The sequence below is a fragment of the Hemiscyllium ocellatum genome, chromosome 37 (genome assembly GCF_020745735.1).
Source record: "Hemiscyllium ocellatum isolate sHemOce1 chromosome 37, sHemOce1.pat.X.cur, whole genome shotgun sequence".
Taxonomy (NCBI): Eukaryota; Metazoa; Chordata; class Chondrichthyes; order Orectolobiformes; family Hemiscylliidae; genus Hemiscyllium; species Hemiscyllium ocellatum.
Window position 1 is genome coordinate 18,051,169 of NC_083437.1, and position 16,552 is coordinate 18,067,720.

Here is a 16,552-nt window from a genome sequence, read left to right on the forward strand (position 1 = left end):
GTCAATTAGCTCTCTCAAAAGTTGCCCTGCCTACAATATGGAACATAACTGTCGGAACACGCCCATGCCGAGGAGGGGAAACTGCCAGCACCCACCACACACCGCTCAAACAAAGTTTGAATTGAACTGTGATGCCACCTCCAGTCAAATAGCTGCCGACACTCCAAGAATAAAAAAAAACTCGGGAGTTATTCTGGAAAGACCTCACCATTTTCCTGGCGGGAGCGATTGCTTTCGGGAAACACTGCGATTGTCGAGTGGTTTCATCTTTCTGTTTGGAAATGTAACAACATTCTAAAGTCACCCTTTTTATTTCATTCTAATCTCACGTTAAATCATGAGGAGATTTAGATAATCCCTAATCAACTGATGATATTTAACGCGTCCAATGACATCCAAAGCGTGTGGAAAGTTCACGGAGGGTTAAAATGTTGAGAAACGGAAGCAATATTTTAAGTGGCGGAGTGAGAGTTAATTTTCCAAGGAGGAGACTGCTTTAGAGAGAGAGAGAGAGAAAAATCCCTAGCATTGTTAAATCAGCTTAAAAGCCAGAAATGGTGAACCTTTTTCTGGACGGGAGGGGTAACTACAGCTAGGATTTAAACATCCACTGTGCTAAAATCGAGACAGAGAGGGGAAGGGCTGGAGTGGGAGAGGGTTTCTTTTACCAGTATCTCTCAGTCAGTAATCCTGGGGCTGAGCAGGAGAATGGAACTGCACGTACACCTCGCAGATATCCCGGCTAAATGTATGCACGTTTGAGCAAAATTCGTGCATTTTAATTTCCAAAAAAAATCTCTCAAACTCCATCAAGTGGTCTGAGAAGGCTTGGATTTGAAGACAATGTGATTTTGGTTGGTTTGTTTTGGGGAGGGTTGTGCTAGGCGTCTGTTTTCTTTAACATGTGGATCTCCTTGTTCTGTGAGCTGGATGGAGCATTTTACCCATCACCTTCTCAGACCCGAGTTTAAAACTAACTGAAAATGAGCAGCAAGATCTCTTTCCAGCGACCCTTCCTCCTCCTCTATCTCGTGGACTTTACTCTCGGTGAGTTGCACTGATTACAAAACAAAATGTTACAATATTGGGGAAATGTTGCAGTATTAGAGAGTGGGTGGTTGTTATTTGTTGAGCAAACTGTCCATTTTTAGCTAATCACAGAAAACAAATCTATTGAACGAATGCATGCATTTATTATGAAGATAGTTATCTTTGTATATTCCCAATTTGCGTGTAACCAACTCCCACCAATTGGCTGTTCGGTCCAAAGCGAGTTTTACACGGTGTTTAGGTTCCGTGTAATTTGTATTATCCCTGCATGATGAATTCCAATTGTTTTAATGAGAACCTGACATGTTCTAGCTGTAAATTATTATATTATAACAGCGTCTCCCACGAATGTGTTTTTAACCCTCGGATTTTTTTTAATGAAAGTACTGTCTCATCTTAAAGGGATTAGCATAAGAATGATAGTGTAGTTTTAAGAAGCAGTGGCTATGGTAAAATCGTGAGGAAATTGCAAACAGGTTTGACTTGATATTTCATTTCATTCCTGGGATTTTTGACTAGGCAGGAATTTCCTCAAATGGAGAATCTCTGCAGGGTATCAGGGATACTCTTCCCATTCTCCTGCTTGCACTTTTCCTTCTATTCCTTCATATTCTCTTTGAACTTTGTTTTCTCTTTTGGTTCAGTCTGGGTCCTAAACGTTGCAGCTGCCTAGGGAATGAAGTTGGAATTGGGGTTGTCCTGGGTACCAACTCTCCAATGCTATCCATTTCCCTGGGGAGCTGTCCAGTCCATTGGCAGTCAGGATTGGGACCACTGGAGAGAAAAGGAACAAATGTTTGCCAAACCTTCTGTCATGATTAGATTAGATTACTTACAGTGTGGAAACAGGCCCTTCGGCCCAACAAGTCCACACCGACCCGCTGAAGCGCAACCCACCCATACCCCTACATTTACCCCTTATCTAACACTACGGGCAATTTAGCATGGCCAATTCACCTGACCCGCACATCTTTGTGACTGTGGGAGGAAACCGGAGCACCCGGAGGAAACCCACGCAGACACGGGGAGAACGTGCAAACTCCACACAGTCTGTCGCCTGAGTCGGGAATTGAACCCGGGTCTCTGGCGCTGTGGGGCAGCAGTGCTAACCACTGTGCCACCGTGCCACCCACTATACTTTCCCTCCCACTCCAAATCAGACGCCCACTCATTTCTCTCCTTGTGCTATTCTGCCTCCATTCCAGTTTGGGTCCAGGCAAATGGTCTTTCTTCAGTTGGCCATGTTATAGATCCCATTGCATTTTTAGAGGTGATTGCTCACTCCCAGGATGTGCAAGTAGCTCTAAGATTAAATATGTATTGGATTTTCAACCTGCTGCTCTGAGGTATGGAGGGCTTGTGGTGTAGTGGGTAATGTCCCTGGCTCTGAGTCAGGGGTTCCGCATTCAAGCCCCATTCCAGATCTTACTGTGTCCATAACAAAACCTAGCTGAACAGGTTGCACATCCATTTGTAAATCCTTCCAATGTATGCTGGCAATGCTTGGGGGCTGTATGATAGAAAGAAAATTGGAACCTCTATCATTACTACCCAGTGTATCAGGCAACCACATAAATATAAAAGATGTATTGTGCCAAGACAGTGTGAGCAGTACTGGATATCAACTGTGAATCAGGTTGGTGCCAACATCTTGGAGTTTAATCCCTGTTCTGGCTGGGATGGATTTGCGACCAACATCACCAGCCTACCCATGGTAGTTTTATGAGTCAGACCTGCCTTTGGCTGCTGAAGAAGGCACTGAGCTCTGACGTGGAGATAGGGAGTTTGCTGGAGACTGAGTTGCCAACTGCTCTATGGTTTTAGTGTGTGCCAGCTCCAATCACTATTATTGCCACAGTATTGGTATGTGCACTATAGTTATACTATCATCCACAGCTCAGCACTCTCAATTCTGAATCGAGTTTGTGAGCTCCAGGCTGACTCTAAACAAACGCAAAATCTAAGGTAATGCTTCAGTCCTGTATTGTCAGAGTATTTGTATTGTTGGAGATCATTTCTAGCAGCTGAGATGTTAAATTGACATCCATCTGCTCTCTCAGGCGAACATAAAACATTCCTAGGCAATAGTTTGAATAGGAAAAGGGAAGGGGTCACATAGTCATAGAGGTGCACACTTTCAGTCCAATTTGCCTATTGCCAATCCAATATCCTAAATTAATCTAGTCCCATTTGCCAGCATTTGGTCCATATCCCTCTAAACCCTTCCTATTCATATACCCATCTAGATACCTTTTAAATGTTGTAATTGTACCAGCCTCCACTACTTCCTCTCGCAGCTCTTTCCATACACACACCATCCTCTGCTTGAAAAGGTTACCCCTTAGTGTCCTGGCTAGTTTCGTCAACATGACTACATAAACAGATTATCTGTCAATTTAACTCATTGTTTGTGGGAGCTTGTTGTATAGATAACTATAATCTTATGCTACATTAGAATACTAGCCACATTTTGAAGGTACTTAATTGGCTGTGAAGCAAGATGGGTCATCTCAAGATCAAGAAATGCAACTCTTTATTTCTTTCTGATTTAACTGAAGTTAAACATAAATTCCTTCCATGGCTTTGTCAGGGCTCCTAGCTCTAAAGAGCACCCTCTACTGTCCCAGACACACATTACCATCTCCTATGTGAGGCATCCCTGAACTGAAATTGACAGCTCATGGCTAATTAAAGAGGCCATTTTTCTGCAAATAGATTTGTAGACATTGCTAAACTTCAATCCTAACTTCTCACAGCCAAAGAACACCATTAACTCTTGCTGAAATGGGTGTTTATTTTAATGTCTCCCTACATCAAGTTTAGTTACTTCTCCAGTTAAACCAACTATGACTGAGGAAATGCATCTTCAACTCTTGTGAAGCCACTTGCGAGAAAGAAATGTGAAATGGCCGACAGTTGTTCATCCGATAAATCCAATGGCCTGCAAACATGAATCTATTTTTATAAGTTATTTAGCAAGATGGTGAAGGAATACTTTAAACAAACTGTATTCTTCATCACACATTTCCTCTTCTCTAAATAGCTTGATTTTTGATTGATTGTTATCCTTCAGTGCACTAGGGATAAGTTAAACTCCTGCCTGTCTAACTCCTTTTAATTACTTCATAATGACAGAGTTAGTGTCACAGGACTGAATTTCGAATGATTGCCAACTCTGTTGTTCAATGTATTTTGTTACAGACCTGGTTAGTCTCTGACGCAGGAATCAAAGGTATAATTATGAATTTGAAAAGCATGTATGCTTAATAATGATGGGCTGTGGCAGTTGTGCTTGACATCTCACATAAGATGTGATTTGTGACCAGGGATGTTTAGTTTTGGTATTGCTGCCTTGTCAAAATAGGAGGGATATGGAAGGTCAGCTCTCCCTTTCTCTTCCTCCAAACAAGAGCGCATCTTCAATACAGATCTGCTGCAGGAACATCAAAACTAGATGGGTTAAACAGATGGAGGGCAATGTGGGGAAATGGGAGGGAGGATGGAAGGGTGCAGAATTATCATGGGCAGCCAATCCTCAGTGCGATTGAATGGGTAGTTCGGAGCTACTAGAGTAGAACCAGCCTTGTTTCAAATACAGCCATGGTTCCAATCCACCTTGCTGCCAGAAAGGGTATTGTCAAACCCAATTTTTTTTACATGAAGTGTTGGTGGAAAACTGTGTGCCTGCCATCTTTGCTGCACAAAAAAAAAGGAAAAAGGTTCAACTTTACAATAAAAGCGAGGAAGGAAATCTTGCCCAGGAACACTTAATCGGCAGACACAGACACTGGCAGAATGATGAAATCTGTCTGGTGGCAAAAGTTGGGAGCAATGCTGCCAGGTGTGCCAACTCCATGTTGTGAGCTGGCAAGAGAGTACCCCCTCTTGCCACACCCTTCCCCCATCCACACCCCTCCACCTTATCCAGCCTTCTTTGTCGCTTGACCTCAGTGAAGGCAGTGCTGAAGGTAGGATGTAGTTGCTGAGTCGGTGCCTAATTCTCCTCTTCACTTTCAGGGAGTGAAGGATTTACTCCCTTTGGAAAGCATCAATGGGAGGCTGAGGTTTGTCGTGTAGAATGGTAGCCAGAACAGAGAGAGTAAGAACAAAACCCATGTAATATTCATGATGCACCACGATAAATGGACAAAGCTGTGCATTTTATTCTCGTAAAAGCTATCTTTAAAGCTGAAATTGGGAATCGAAATAACATGTATTTGATCTCCTCTCCCATGTGCTTTACTCACATTTACACTTGTTATCACACAGTGTTGATAGATATCAGACTGTTGCTCTCTCCAATTCCTTATTTCAAGTGGCCATTTTGTCTTGTGTGAGAGATGACAAGTAACCTCAAACCGTAACTCCACTCCTGACATAAAAACTGACAAACCTACCATTGGATATAGGAACAAGGAACAAGAGAATGCAGCTCAGCACTTTGACCCTGCACTGCCATTGAGTAAGCGCATGGCTGACCTGACTTTAACTCAATTCTACGTTCCTGCACACTGCCAATCATCTTTCATCCCCTTGGCAATCAAGAATCTATCCTCGTCTGCCTTAAAAATATTTGAAGTCCTCATGCCAAATTCACACTGACCCTTCTGCTACAGTCAGTGGAAAGCAAAAAAGCCGGATTATCAGCTGTTTCCGTTTGATTTGCCATTCTTTGGCTAGAAATGCTGTGGTCACCTCTTCCTGAGCTAAGATACATTAACTCAGGACAACGTGGATGATCAAACAGTGGGTTCTTTCTGCTCTCAGTGTGCTCTGCACCCACTAGTCCTGGATGAGCAAATGTAAAGGGAAGCTGTGCATCTGCAAGGCGTTGGCACCCATTTTTGCTTGTGGAAATGAAATGAACCGTGGGTCCTTATGGTGGTGCTGCCAGTCCCTCACCAAGGGACGTGAGCAGAAAATGCAGGCTGACATGTCATTGAGAGTGTGCTGCACCGGGATAAAGATGCAGTGAATAAAGAAGAACAGAGAGCTTTCTCTGGTGTGTCGATCAGTAATTTTCCTCTCAATCTCTTTGGAAGAAAACAGATCTTGTGATCAGTGTTGGTGGGAACCTGATGCGTGCAAATTGGCTGCTATGATTGCTATAACAGTGATTAAACTTTATCAGTCTCCTTAACTACCCTGGTTCTTATGCTCGAAACGTCGAATTCTCTATTCCTGAGATGCTGCCTAACCTGCTGTGCTTTGACCAGCAACACATTTGCAGCTGGTTCTGGACCAGCCAGGTACACCACAATAATGTCTACAGCCACTCTCCAGGGTTTGCTCTACTAGAGCCTGTGGGGGCTAACGAGATGAAATATGGTTACTGTAGTTGTTCACACCAGCAGGCACATCTTAGGTGCCTGTCTGCCCCGTTAACTACTCGAACCTCTGTTGTCTGTCTGCTTGTTTGGAAGCAGGAAAGTGGAAGATAACTGTGTGGGGACTGCTGTCTTCAGTACTCCCCCCTAACCACATCATGGGTTTGTAAAAGGAGAAGTATAGGACATTTGGAACATTGCATTCAATTCTGGTCTCCCTGCTCTGGTAGAGATGTTGTGAAACTTGAAAGGGTTCAGAAACAATTTACAAGAAAGTTGCCAGGGTTAAAGGGTTTGAGTTATGTGGAAAGGCTGAATCAGCTGGGGCTATTTTCCCTGGAGTATTGGAGGCTGAAGAGTGATGTTATAGAAATTTATAAAATCACGAGGGGCATGGTTAGGGTGAATAGACAAGAACTTTTCCCAGTGTTGTGGTTCTGTTCGCTGAGCTGGGAATTTGTATTGCAGATGTTTCGTCCCCTGACTAGGTGACATCCTCAGTGCTTGAGAGCCTCCTGTGAAGCGCTTCTGTGATCTTTCCTCTGGAATATATAGTGATTTGTTTAAGCTGCTTTTGGTTGTCAGTTGCTGTCCGCTGCAGTGGACGGTATATTGGGTCCAGGTCGATGTGTTTGTTGATAGAACCTGTGGATGAGTGCCATGCCTCTAGGAATTTCCTGGCTGTTCTCTATTTAGCTTGTCCTATAATAGTAGTGTTGTCCCAGTCGAATTCATGTTGCTTGTCATCTGCGTGTGTGGCTACTAAGGATAGCTGGTCATGTCATTTCGTGGCTAGTTGGTACAATTACAACACTAACTAGCCACGAAACGACATGACCAGCTATCCTTAGTAGCCACATACGCAGATGACAAGCAACATGAATTCGACTGGGACAACACTACTATTACAGGACAAACCAAACAGAGAACAGCCAGGGAATTCCTAGAGGAATGGCACTCATCCACAGATTCAATCAATAAACACATCGACCTGGACCCAATATACCGGCTGAAAATGTGTTGCTGGAAAAGCGCAGCAGGTCAGGCAGCATCCAAAGAGCAGGAGAATCGACGTTTCGGGCATGAGTCCTTCTTCAGGAATGAGGCCACTATAACGGACAGCTGGAACTGACAACCGGAAGCAGCAGATTCAAACCACTCTAAATGCCGGAGGAAACATCACAGTAGCGCTTCACAGGAGGCTCCCAAGCACTGAGGATGTCACCTAGACAGGGGACGAAACGCCTGCAACACAAATTCCCAGCTCGGCGAACAGAACCACAACAACGAGCACCCGAGCTACAAATCTTCTCACAAACTTTGAACTTTTTCCAATGTTAGGGGAGTCCAAAACTAGAGGATGTAGGTTTAAAGTGAGATTTAAAAGGGACCTAAGGGGTAACTTTTTCATTCAGAGGGCGGTGCGTGTGTGGAATGAGCTGTCAGAGGAAAGGGTGGAGACAACATTTAAAAGGCATCTGGATGGGTATATGAATAGGAACGGTTTGGAGGGATATGGGCCAAGTGGAACTAGATTAGGTTAGGATATCTGGTCAGTATGGATAAGTTAGACCGAAGGGTCTGTTTCCCTTCTGTACATCTGTCTCTAAGTTGAAGTGAGTCTCAGCCCCTTAAACGGGCCAGCAAGAAATGTAAGATTTAATGAGAATCTTGTATATCCTTTAATTTTAGCCATGCCACCAGATACCTGTGATCATTTCGACAGGAACCTGTCAGAGTAAATTTGGTGCCCTGGTCAGTATGAGTTGGATTCAAAAAATAGTTCCTCTACTCTAGTGATGTTCACACTCGAATAGTGCACAGCTAAATGTTGACTAAACTTCAGAAAGCTCCCCTCCACTGACCTAACTCATGAAAGACAATCTCTGTTTTCCAAGTGAAAATCATGCTATCATTGAAAGCCTTACTTTAGAACTTGAAAGTATCACCTAGGTTTGTTTTAGAAGGTAATGGTTCTGAAACAATTAATATTGGAGACTAATAGGCTTAGCTAGGGAAACTGGGAGAAAAGCTTTAGATTTTGAAAAAGACAAACGTGTATTCTTTGCCTCCTGACTGTCTTATGAGAATATTTAACATGCTAATGTAATTTGTAACTAATATTAACATTACAATGAAGTACATCTTGTTTAAGACAAACGCACATTCTTGCCCCACTGGAAACCAAATAGCCCCTGAGATCCATTCAAGGAAAGAGGAATGGTGATAGCAACATTCTACCTACAAATGCCACATGGTGATCAGCAGTGGGCATCATTGTTCAATATCACAAGGTATAATAATGAAAAATCCTCTCAACCCATGAGAAGACATTTGCACAATACCTAGTGTGTTTACAGACTTAAAGGCTTAGCTAGTTTAAGAATTATTTTACAAACCTTCAGCAACTGCAAGCACTTGAACAAACAAGCAGTCAACAGGAACTTATAAAAAGACCAATAAGGGAGAAACAGTAATCCAGGCAAAAGCCTTTACTTCAGATCTGGTAATAAGTGCAGAAGAGACACTGTAGGATAGAATTCGCTGAAAGGTTACTCACACTTGGCAGTTCCTGATTCTATCGGGAAGCAAGGATCTGCAGCAGAATTTCTAGTTAGAGATTCAGCTAGTGAGCAAATGTATCAGAGTAGAGTTAACAATCCCTGTTGAGCAAAGGGAAAGTTGTTATATTAACAATCTGAACAAAAAAGACTGAGATTGTCTGATGTAAATAAAGCAGTCCTTACAGCTCACAATTAATGTTGCCACTAAAGTTAGTGGACAGCATAAGGCACAGAAATCAGGGTTACATAATTACTCATACGGCAGTCACAACACTGAAAAATGTTGTGAAGCAGAATTAAGGTGACAAAAGAGACTATTTGAAAACTAGGATAGATAGAGTCAAGACTGAAAATGTTAGAGGCTATAAGTGTAGAAGATCCATTATATAAACTGTGGTTCTGATGGGAAGCATTTATTAAGGCAACATGTATAAAGCTTAAATTGAAAAGTCTTCAAAAAGAATAACAACATAAATTAGGCTTTAAAAAGTAGAAAATCATCCATTTTGCAAAGGGAAAAGGCAGGAAACCTCCAATTTGATTACAAACGTAGGGAAACTGCCACTAAGCAGTACAGTTATATATCATTACCAGTTAACAAAATTAAAGGCTTTAAAATAAATAAAATAAACAAGTATTGTGGTTATAGAAAACAAGTATTCCAAGAAAAGATAATACAGCAACATTGCAAAATTGCAAAATTCAATAGCTTTGATTTGAGACCCTTGGGCAGCATGTTGGCTCAGTGGTTAGCACTGCTGCCTCACAGCACCAAGGCCCAGGTTTGATTCCAGCCTCAGGCTTATGGTATGGATTTTGCACATTCTCCCTGTGTCTGTGTGGGTTTCCTCCCACAGTCCAAAGATGTGCATGTTAGATGAATTGGCCATGCTTAAGCACTCAGTGTTCAGGGATGTGTGGGTTAGGTGTATTAGTTAGGGGTAACTATAGAGTAATGTGTCTAGGTGGGAATTTCTGAGGAGGGTCGGTGTGAACTTGTTGGGCCAAATGTCCTGTTTCCACACTGTAGGGATTCTTAGATTCTGAGAAGAATAAATAGTCATATTAAGACGACAGGGCAGGGGAAATACCACCTACAAGGTCTAACGACAAAGATGGACTAAATAGAACACAGGATTGGATATCTTGAATAAATAGTCCTTTAAATACAGAATTGTGTCAAACTAAAAGACTAATTGTGATGAATAAATACACTGTTATATTCAATAGTACTAAGAACAGATACAGCTACAAATTGCCAAAATATAAAAGAAAGCAAGAGATACTTTTGAAGATGTTCCACAAGATACTCACAATTGCTTTAATCAGAGAATAAATTAAATTCCTGAAGGAATAAGATTTAACTAACGAGTTCAGCATCCAGAAGAATGTGTGGATAATGTTATTGCCAATCTTCATAGCAATGTGGAAAACTGACTGCTGGAGCTTTGAAATCAGAATTTCGAAGAGACAGAATTGTTTGGAATTATTGATGAGTTTTAATAACATTTATTATAGTCCAAAGGAGATTTTATTTTGGAGAAAACTATTCAAACTTTGTTGGAAGCAGAAACCAAGAAGATTCACTGACATATCCTGACAGGAAGGACAATTTTTATCAGAGAAAAGCAACAGAATTTATGAACTTTAAAAGGTATAAACACTCTACAGCCACACATGACAAGCCAATGCAAAGAGTAAGGCACTCAGCAGATATTATGACAGAACAGTAGTACTTACCCCCCCCGGGATATGTTACAAGGCAAAAGTGAGGACTGCAGATGCTGGAAATCCGAGACTAGATTAGAGTAGTGCTGGAAAAGCACAGCAGGTCAGGCAGCATCCGAGGAGCAGGAACACCAACATTTCAGGTAAAGGCCCTTCATCAGGAATGTTCCAAGGCCTACCACGAAAGCCCAAAATTGTGGATGGTTGTGAACCCATTCATTTCAATGGGAAATTTACCTTCTTGGCAGCCCCCAGTCCCTGATTCTGGAAGGTTCCGTGTAATATGTTCTGGTCGCAGTAAACCACAGGTAACTGAAACCGTGGAAACTGCACCCATGGATACGGGGGTTGCCCTGTATCAGCAATGTGGCACATAATGATCTCACAGTTAAAAGGAGTATCAAAATAATATTATATCTATAGATCACTTGCAGAACATGTGCAGAGGGAAGGCATGGTTTCTGAACAGTGAAAAATCAAATGGCAACTCTTTCCAAGATGTCAACACAGTAAAACTACTAACATTAGAGAAGATACCCATTTCATTCTTAAGGGAGGGAAGTTCATCATCTAACTGACTCAATCAAAATCATAATATTTGAGGAGGTTCTTGTGGCACGGTGGTGGTTTCTCTACCTTGGGACTACAGGTCCGGGTAAAAAATGAGGTCTGCAGATGCTGGAGATCACAGCTGCAAATGTGTTGCTGGTCAAAGCACAGCAGGTTAGGCAGCATCTCAGGAATAGAGAATTCGACGTTTCGAGCATAAGCCCTTCATCAGGAATAAGAGAGAGAGAGCCAAGCCGGCTGAGATAAAAGGTAGGGAGGAGGGACTAGGGGGAGGGGCGATGGAGGTGGGATAGGTGGAAGGAGGTCAAGGTGAGGGTGATAGGCCGGAGTGGGGTGGGGGCGGAGAGGTCAGGAAGAGGATTGCAGGTTAGGAGGGCGGTGCTGAGTTGAGGGAACCGACTGAGACAAGGTGGGGGGAGGGGAAATGAGGAAGCTGGAGAAATCTGAATTCATACCTTGTGGTTGGAGGGTTCCCAGGCGGAAGATGAGGCGCTCCTCCTCCAGCCGTCGTGTAGTTGTGTTCTGCCGGTGGAGGAGTCCAAGGACCTGCATGTCCTCGGTGGAGTGGGAGGGGGAGTTAAAGTGTTGAGCCACGGGGTGATTGGGTTGGTTGGTTCGGGCGGCCCAGAGGTGTTCTCTGAAGCGTTCCGCAAGTAAGCGGCCTGTCTCACCAATATACAGGTCCGGGTTCAGATCTCGAATACTACATCTGCCTCAGAGTTGACTTTTTCAATCAGGATTCCCGCCCACCTTCCGAGGCCCCCTTCACCTGCCTTCAACACACTCCATCCACCTGGACACCCCACGCTGGCCTGTTACCCACTCTCGATCTCTTCATTTACACCTGCCACTGAAACATTAACCGCCTCAACCTGTCTACCCCCCCCCACCCCAACCTCTCACTCTCACAACGTGTACCCCTCCACTCCCTCAGCTCCAATCCCAACCTCACCATCAAACCAGCAGATAAAGGGGGTGCAGTGGGTGTTTGACGCACTGACCTTTATATCACTGAAGCCAGATGCCAACTCGAAGACACCTCCTCCTACCACCCCCTCGACCATGACCTCACCCCCATTACCAAACCATCATCTCCCAAACCATACACAACCTCATCACCTCAGGAGATCTCCCACCCACAGCTTCTAACCTCGTAGTCCGGGAACCCTGCACCGCCCGATGTTACCTCCTTCTCAAGATCCTGGCCAACCCATTGTCTCAATACTGTCCTATCCCCCTCATCCAGGAATTCCCCACATGCATTCGGGACACTGCCCTTACTCTCCACCTCCTCCAAGACTTCCGTTTGCCCGGCCTCCAACGTCGCATCTTCACCATGGACATCCAGTCCTCTACACCTCCATCCAAGATGACCAGAGCCTCCCAGCCATCTGTTTCTTCCTCTCCCGATGTCCCCACCAGTACCCTTCCACTGATACACTCATTCGTTTGGCTGAACTAGTCCTCACCCTTAACAATTTCTCCTTCGAATCCTTTCACTTCCTCCAGATGAAAGGGGTAGCCATGGGCACTTGCTTGGGGCCCAGCTATGCCTGTCTCTTTGTTGGCTTCATAGAACAGTCCACAGTTACACTGGCAGCACTCCCCATCTCTTCCTCCGCTACATTGATGACTGCATCAGCGCCACCTCGTGCTCCCGCGAGGAGGTTGAGCAGTTCATCAATTTCACCAACACGTTCCACCCCGACCTTAAATTCACCTGGACCATCTCTGGCACTTCCCTCCCCTTCCTGGACTTCTCCATCTCCATCAATGATGACCAGTTCAACACTGTAATTTTTTACAAATCCACCGACTCCCACAGCTACACCTCTTCCCACCCTACCTCCTGCAAAAATGCTATCCCGTGTTCCCAACTCCTCTGCGTCTGCCGTATCTGCTCCCAGGAGGACCAATTCCACCACAGAATACAACAGATGGCCTCTTTCTTTCAAGATTGTAATTTCTCCTCCTACACATCCCACACCTTGCACCTCCGCCCTCAAATCCCACCCCTCCAACCACAACAAGGACAGAACCTCGCGGTCCTCACCTTCCATCCCACCAATCTCCACATAATCACATCATCTGCCAACATTTCCACTACCTACAAACAAATCCCACCACCAGGGATATATTTCCCTCCCTATCCATATCCACCTTCCGCAAAGGTGACTACCTGGTCAGGTCCAAGCCCTCCAACAACCCACCCTCCCATCCTGGCATCTTCTCCTGTCACCACAGGAATCACAAAACCTTTGCCCACACCTCCCCACTCACCTCTATCCAAGGCTGAAAATGTGTTGCTTCAAAAGCGCAGCAGGTCAGGCAGCATCCAAGGAACAGGAAATTTGACATTTCGGGCATAAGCCCTTCATCAGGAACATCGAATTTCCTGTTCCTTGGATGCTGCCTGACCTGCTGCGCTTTTCCAGCAACACATTTTCAACTCTGATCTCCAGCATCTGCAGACCTCACTTTCTCCTCCATCCAAGGCCCCAAAGAAGCCTTCCTCAAAGCTTCACCTGCACTTCCACAGGTGTCATTTATTGTATCCATTGCTCCTGATGCAGTCTCCTTTAGATTGGGGATACTGGTTGCCTTTTTGCAGAGCACTTTGGGGAATAGTTCCAGGACACCCCCACCAGTCAACCCCACCGCCCCGTGGCTGAACATTTCAACTCCCCCTCCCACTCTGCTGAGGACATGCAAGTCCTGGGCTTCCTCCATCGCCACTCCCTCACCACCCGACGCCTGGAGGAAGAACACCTCATCTTCCGCTTCAGAACACTTCAACCTCAGGGCATCAATGTGGACTTCGCCCGTTTCCTCATTTCCCCACCCCCCACCTTACCCCAGTTCCAACCTTCCAGCTCAGCACTGTCCCCATGATTCATCCTACCTGCCAATCATCCTTCCCACCTAGCCACTCCACCCTCCTCTCCGACCTATCACTTTCATCCCCACCTATTGTACTCTTAGCTACCTTCTCCACCTCAGAGGCTCCCAGTCTCATTCCTGATGAAGGGTTCCTGCCCAAAATGTCAACTTTCCTGCTCCTCAGATGCTGCCTGACCTGCTGTGCTTTTCCAGCACCACTCTAATCTTGACTGGGTTCAAATCTCATCTATTCTAGAGGTAAAATATAGTATGTTCGGGGCAGCATGGTGGTTCTATGGTTAGCACTGCTGCCTCCCAGCACCAGGAACCCAGGTTTGATTCCAGTCTCGGGCAACCGTCTCTGTGGAGTTTAACATGTTCTCCCCGTGTCTGCATGGGGTTTTTCCAGATGTTCTGGTTTCTTCCCACAGTACAAATTTGTGCAGGTTAGGTGGATTGGCCATGCTAAATTGGCCATAGTGTTCAGGGATGTGTAGGTTAGGTGGGTCAGCTATGGGAAATGTAGGGTGGACAGAGTGAGTCTGAGTGGGCTGCACTTCAGAGGGTCGGTGTGGAGTTAATGGATCAAATGGCCTGCTTCCCCATGACAGGGATTTTCTGATTTGAAGAAAGGCAGAGGGTTCTCCTAATGCCCTGGTCAACAGTATTCCCTCAATCAACATAGCAAAAAAAATGGACCTTACTGTGCACAGACTGGCTGCCCCAATCATCTAGAGAACAACAAACACACTTCAAAGTGAAGTGAGTGTTTGAGAGATATAATAATTCATTGTATAAATTCCAGTCTGTTTTGCTAAATGGCTTGTTTTAAGGAAAAGTACATTCTTTTGATTTCAAACATTAGACAAATATTACTTGTTAATATTCAACAATAGTGCTCGATAGAAATTCATTTATGTAACGATCTTTTTTCTGATAAAAGAATCATGTAGGTGGTTCAACTGTGTTTCATAACACCATATTTTATTTGCTGGGAACTATCTTTAAAGCCATCCCACGCACCTGTAGCTCTGATTGGTGAGGAGGGAAGATGTGGCTCTCAGCAATTCCTTGACCTGTGATTCAGTCCCAAGAGGCGAAAGTGAATGAAGCCTCCTGTTGCTGTGTGATAACACTCAGCTAAGGCTTCATCGTTCATTTCTGAAGTTAGGAATTAGATGGATAGGACAATAAGGCTATTTCTGACCAGGGCTGAGGTATTCTGTATTAGAGGTAAAACATTATCTTTCTACTCAAGATGCTTGTGTTTGAAATGGTGCCCAGACCAATCTCCTGTCTGTGATGGGCATGGACTAGTGTAGGATATTATCGTACGGTTCTGACAGCTGGATTGACATCCAAACTCCACCGAGCAGATAAAATCTGCCTTTGATAGACTGAGCTGCACAGCGCGCTTTCAGTTCTGCCTGTTCAATGCTGAGCTTTGAGCTCAAATCCAAGCCAGATGGAGCTGATGAAAATCACCTGTCTTTGAGGGAAGACCAAATGGTGCGTGCTGATAGAAAACACAGTCTGTCATCTCTCGATCTAGGTTGAAATGCAGCCCATTATAAAGCCGAGAAGTCGAGACTTCTGCATGTGGCAGTTTTTATAATATTCAGTGCTGTTACTGACAGGTTCAGTACTCAACACTCGCCCAACACTCAACTTTCTGTTACTTCGCAGCAAGGCCATGGGAGGCATAGAAAACTAAATCATGAAAGGAAATGGTGAATATAGTTATATCACTCAACCAGTGAGTGTGGTATTTGCCCTGATTGATATATTGTGGTATCTTGCCACTTGTTCATTCCTGAAGAAGGGCCCATGCCCGAAACGTCGATTCTCCTGCTCTTTGAATGCTGCCTGACCTGCTGCGCTTTTCCAGCAACACATTTTTCAGCTCATCTTGCCATTTGTGCCAATATGTGTCACAGGGAAAGGGCTGATTGAAATAGTTTGCTGCGAGTGATCACCCTTTGTCTATTCTGCATGGTAAAGGATCGGCAACTGATAAGCCTAAACAGAAAAGGCATTTAACTTGGTTAATTACATAAGCTAGCACAGCAGCTAGCCAGGCACAAATTCATAACATTACTGGTACCATAGGGAGCTGTACTCAATACACATGTTCTCTCCACAGGCAACTGAAAACTTTCAGCATCCACTCAAAGACCCAATGCAACTTCAAGATTAGATCTTGAGAACCATTATCTTATCCAACAGATGCCTGGAACAATGCTCTGGAGATATGAGCTCACATTCTACTGCAACATGGTAGTGTTCACCATAAAACCTCTGGATTGTTGTCAGAACTCATCTGTTTTATAAATGCCCTTAAGGGAAGGTTATTTGTCACCCTCTCCTAGTCTACACTAAATCTGAGTCCAGACACTTAGTCAAGTTGCCAACGCTCAGCTGCCCTCTGAACTG

At 44.3% G+C, this 16,552-nt stretch overlaps 1 protein-coding gene across 1 annotated transcript in view; it reads left to right on the plus strand.

The window, feature by feature from the left end:
- Window positions 1-511: 511 nt before the first annotated feature.
- igsf21a (immunoglobin superfamily, member 21a) overlaps window positions 512-16,552 on the plus strand; it is a 357,193-nt gene continuing 341,152 nt past the window's right edge. Inside the window, exon 1 of the mRNA XM_060852044.1 lies at window positions 512-1,047. Coding sequence (XP_060708027.1) covers window positions 984-1,047 — 64 coding nt within the window. The 5' untranslated portion in view covers window positions 512-983. The remainder of the gene's footprint in view (window positions 1,048-16,552) is intronic.